Source organism: Phyllobates terribilis, unplaced genomic scaffold, assembly GCF_046119375.1.
Source record: "Phyllobates terribilis strain yellow unplaced genomic scaffold, ASM4611937v1 Scaffold_1__5_contigs__length_1240528914, whole genome shotgun sequence".
Taxonomy (NCBI): Eukaryota; Metazoa; Chordata; class Amphibia; order Anura; family Dendrobatidae; genus Phyllobates; species Phyllobates terribilis.
This window is the reverse complement of record NW_027362761.1, coordinates 607,542,287-607,547,248: the sequence shown is the minus strand read 5'-3', so window position 1 is coordinate 607,547,248 and position 4,962 is coordinate 607,542,287. Positions and strand designations below refer to the sequence as shown.

The 4,962-nt window shown below is 53.8% G+C and overlaps 1 protein-coding gene across 1 annotated transcript; it reads left to right on the top strand.

The window, feature by feature from the left end:
• Positions 1-788: 788 nt before the first annotated feature.
• LOC141165222 (uncharacterized) lies at positions 789-2,465 on the top strand. Its single transcript, XM_073650852.1, has one exon. It carries the CDS (start codon positions 792-794, stop codon positions 2,463-2,465), a length of 1,674 nt encoding a protein of 557 aa, XP_073506953.1. The 5' UTR covers positions 789-791.
• The last annotated feature ends 2,497 nt before the right edge of the window (positions 2,466-4,962 follow it).

Here is a 4,962-nt window from a genome sequence, read left to right as displayed (position 1 = left end):
TGTATTTATATATTTATATCTATTACCCCCGGAAGTATATCTTCTTTTGGCTTCCTTGTATTATTCTATCATTACATTACTATACGTGTAGCAGTTGCATCCCCTCCCTTCTCTTGTTTTTCTATCCTATCTTTTATTTGGCAATAATAGCTACACGTGGAGAGCCCTGGTATCACCAGCAGACGAAGACCACTATCACTGCCCTCTGTGAGCTGAGGCAGATTGACCCCACGGGCAAAACCAAGGTCCAAATGATTGCTGAACTGTTGCAAGGTGATGCAGAGCCTGTCCGACAGCAGAGCCCTGATGATGGGGCGGCCAGCCAAGGCCCGGATGGCGCTGCTGCAGGGATCCCACCTGTGATTGCCAGCCATACCCGCAACCAGGGTAGTGTGGACCCCCACCTGCAGATGGCCTTGGAGCAGCTCGCCGCAGATGATCGTGATGGACGACTGCAGCTGATCCTGAAATTCCAGGAGCGAGCAGAGCAACGGGCCCAAGCCGACCAAGAGGCTGCTGAGCGACAAGCTGACCAAGCGGAGCGCCAGGCCCAAGCCGACCGAGAGGCTGCTGAGCGCCAGGCCCAAGCCGACCGAGAGGCTGCTGAGCGCCAGGCCCAAGCCGACCGAGAGGCTGCTGAGCGCCAGGCACAAGCTGACCGTGAGGCGCGCCAAGTTGACCGACAACACCAACTGGAGCTAGCCCGGATTCAGAAGGAGTCATCCTCTACGCAGATCCGTGAGTCCAACAGTGCCAACTGCTTTAAACCCCGTCCTGAGCCCTTCCCTGTGATGGAAAAGGATGGGGACTTGGACACATTTCTGCGAGGCTTTGAAAAGGCCTGCAGGCAGTATCAGCTGTCCACCGACCAGTGGGCAAGATATTTAACTCCAGGGCTCCGAGGAAAAGCCTTGGAGGTGTTCGCTTCCCTCCCTCGTGAACAAGATGGAGACTATGAGGCCGTCAAGCAGGCCCTGATAAAAAAGTACCAGCTGACTCTGGAGGTTTACCGGAAAAAGTTCAGAGCCCTCCAACGTGGACCACATGACACCTACAGTGATGTGGTAGACGGGCTCAGAACCAACTTTGAGCAGTGGATCCGTGGACTGTCAGTCACCACCTTCGAGAACCTGAAGGATCTGATGGTGAAGGACCAGTTTCTTCATCTTTGCCCAGTGGAAGTGAGACAGTTTGTGCTTGACCGGGAGCCGAGGGAAGCCGCCAAAGCAGCCCAGATCGCGGATACCTATGAGGCCAACCGCACACCAGAGGTGCGGAAGTCAGCCACCGCCAGCTGGAAAGGGGGTAAGCCGACAACCGCCCCCAGTGTTCAAGCCAGCCGGCCCTCAGCGGGTCCTGCCCCATCTTTTATCACCCGGCCCGCATCTGACTCCCGTAAGTGCTATACCTGTGACAAGACTGGTCACATCAGCCTCAACTGCCCGCAGAGGCCGAAGAAGAACCCCACACCTAAGGCCCAGGGGTCTGCTGCAGCAGTTCTTTTTGTGGGTGGGGTGGTTGGGGGGGTCTGTGACAATTTGCAATCAGTCACCATGGGTGATAAAGTCACTATGAGGCTCAAGGATACCGGAGCCGAACGGACCCTCATCCGCCCTGAGTTGGTGTCCCCTGAAGATCTTATCCCTGGGAAAACCCTGACTGTCACCGGGATTGGGGGTGTTCACCGTCCTTTGCCCATGGCCAAGGTTTTCCGAGACTGGGGTGCGGGGAGGGGGTTGCGGGAAGTGGGGGTATCAGAGAACCTCCCGACCAATGTTTTATTGGGGACTGATCTGGGACGGTTGATTGCCCAATATGTTCCTGACAACCCTACCAGATCTGATATGTCATATAATGCCACTGTCGATGACGTCTGTGATGAGAATGCCAGTGATATGAACACTAATATGATGTATAATGATGACATGTATTGTGGAAACGGAGTGCTCAGCCACGTCGCCCGGCGGGGTGATGTTGCTGAGGAACCCCAAGACGGAGCCAGCACGAGTGCTGAGGGCGATGGGAGCAGGCCCGGGGACCTTGAAGCCAGTGGTCCTGTGCCGCCGCCCAGTGTCACAACGGACTGTGACTTGGCCGGTGGCAGCTGCCACATGACTGACATGGCTCCTGAGGTATTGGGGGATGGTGGGGAGTTGGTGCCTCCAGCCTTTCAGGCTGATGGTAAGGGTTTGTTGTCCTCCGGGAAGACGGCCTACATAGCCGCTGTCACCCGGAGTATGAGTACCCAGAACGCACGCGATGCACTGCCTTCTGGGCCCTCATCCCATGGTGGGACAACAGAACTGGCTGTGGACCCAGAGCCGGTCCCAGACTGTTCCAGTGAGGTTGGGGCCCTAACGTCGCTTCTGGCTACCTCCAGCCAGGAGTTCCAGGCGGCTCTGCGTCTCTGTCAGCTTAGAGGCGTTAAGGGACCTCGCGGAGAAGCCCTTCTCCGAATCCGATAAGGAGAGGGTATTCTGGGATAAGGGGAGGTTGTACCGAGAAACGGTCCCCTGTAACCCCCAACAGGAGTGGATGAGGGAGAGACAGCTGGTCGTGCCCTATCAGTTTAGGGAGGAGTTGTTGCGGGTTGCCCATGAGATTCCTCTAGCTGGACACTTGGGGGGCCGCAAAACAAAGGCCCGGCTGTCGCACCACTTCTATTGGCCCCATTTTTTCCCTTATGATTTTATCTTTATTTAGATATCACACATCCCATAGCTGCAGTCTGCTATTCTGGTGTTTTTGCGCTGCAGCTCCCTGATTTTGGTTACAGCCCTGGAAAACTACCTATACATTCCTGGGCTGATTTGGTCACTACACATATGGGTCCCGTCACTGTCGGACCTATGGAACTTATAATATCTCATAATTCATATCGGAGTCATCATGTCTGCAAATTCCCCTTTGAAGCTCGGGAAGCTGCTTCAACAGTTACACGCAAATTAGTGCAAGCCTGCATTTTAATTACCTCCTGCGTCTTTCAGGGACAAGATGCTTGCTTCCTAACGAAGTTATAACACTCCTTGCCTGGCCTTGTTTGCATAAACTATTTACCAGGCGTGGACTAACTGGGACTTTTGTGCTGAGCAGAAGGGGAATAAGGGAGGGGGGTGAACATCTACGTCAAGCAGATATGGACGAACATTTCCCTGATATTAATATTTTCCTCACACATGGCACCCCTCATCCCCAATCCTGGTATGCATGGCACCCCTCATCCCCAATCCTGGTATGTATGGTACCCCTCATCCCCAATCCTGGTATGTATGGCACCCTTCATCCCCAATCCTGGTATGCATGGCACCCCTCATCCCTATCCTGATATGCATGGCACCCCTCATCCCTATCCTGGTATGCATGGCACCCCTCATCCCTATCCTGGTATGCATGGCACCCCTCACCCCCAATCCTGGTATGCATGGTACCCCTCATCCACAATCCTGGTATGCATGACACCCTCATCCCCAATCCTGGTATGTATGGTACTCCTCATCCCTAATCCTGGTATGCATGGCACCCCTCATCCCCAATCTTGGTATGTTTGGTACCCCATCCCTCATCCTGTTATGCATGGCACCCCTCACCCCCAATCCTTTTATATACGGTACCCCTCATCCCTATCCTGGTATGCATGGTACTCCATCCCTTATCTTAGTGTGCATGGCACCCCCTCATCCCTATCCTGGCTGGTATGTGTGGCACCCTCATCTCTATCACGCTGCACACACACAAAAAAATAAACGCTTATACTCACCTTTCTTCCCTGTGCTGCTGTGTCCTGCTGTGGGAGGAGTGTGGCGCTGGAGTATGCGTGTGCCCATACCGCGCTGTCCGGCGCCATTTTGCTGAAGACACACTGCAAATGTGTCTTCACTAAAATGGCGCCTGATTGCGCTATGCTCATGCGCCGATTCCGATGCCTCACTCCTGCCCCGGTCTCCGGCCAGAACAGAGGCGCCGCGGAAACTCTCCTCCCGGTCAGGTAAGTATGTAAGTATGGCGCCGGAGATCGCGGTATGTTTTCAGTGCCTACACATACCGCGATCTCCGGCGCCATACACTCCTCTTACCTGTACCGGCTCCATGCGTTCTTCTGTCTGGAGCCGGACTGAGCAGGCGTGTCGCACTAGCGCAGACTATAAAGGCTTCGGACAGGGGGACGCTTGTAGCGTTATATTATAGATTGTATGTTGGTGACACCAGTCCTAGTACAGTAGTTGTGGTTAAAGGGAACCAGACAGGTCCTCCATGTCCTCGCACCCACCAGCAATTGTATATTCCTTTATAAATACCCGGCCTAACAAGTCCTTTATCCTGGATCACACATTAACAGATGTTTAAAAAATACTTTTCCTAAAGACTGTTTTAACATGCAAATAATCTTTTGACAAGTCGATTTGTTTCCCCAGACTCGTCCCACTCAGCGTCGGACCCTGCCCCTATGTGTGTGATAACATGATTTGCAAGAGCCGTCGTCTTCCACATGTGCACGACTTTCTTTCCTACCCATCAAGACACCTCTGAAGCCGGGGTAGACTTCCCAGCCTCAGGGGCGCCCCGCGCAGATTGGGAAGCGAAGGAGACGGCTCCTGTCCACAGAAGAGATGAAGGCGATCAGTCGCTGTAAGATTTGTTCTTCTGAAGTCAGTCTTCTTCTTTGCTTCTGGACATGGGCAGTGGCCTCTGTAGCTGGGAAGTGGAAATCCGGCTGCAATTTAATTAATAGAGACCCCAATCTGGGGAGGGGGGTGGAGCAGGCATGGGCCTGTGTACTTCCAACCGTCCCTGGTTACATGTCTGAGCGTCCATCATGAAACGTCCTCCGGCTCAGACGTCTCCCCAGCTGCTCATTACTCCACCTGGGGGCAAAATAAGGAGACATGAGGGGCAGAATATGGAGAGACATGAGGGGCAGAATATGGAGACATGAGGGGCAGAATATGGAGAGACATGAGGGGC

What these genes read in the sequence shown, in the direction of transcription:
- LOC141165222 (XM_073650852.1), top strand. Translation starts at nt 792, where the DNA reads ATGGAAAAGGATGGGGACTTGGACACATTTCTGCGAGGCTTTGAAAAG.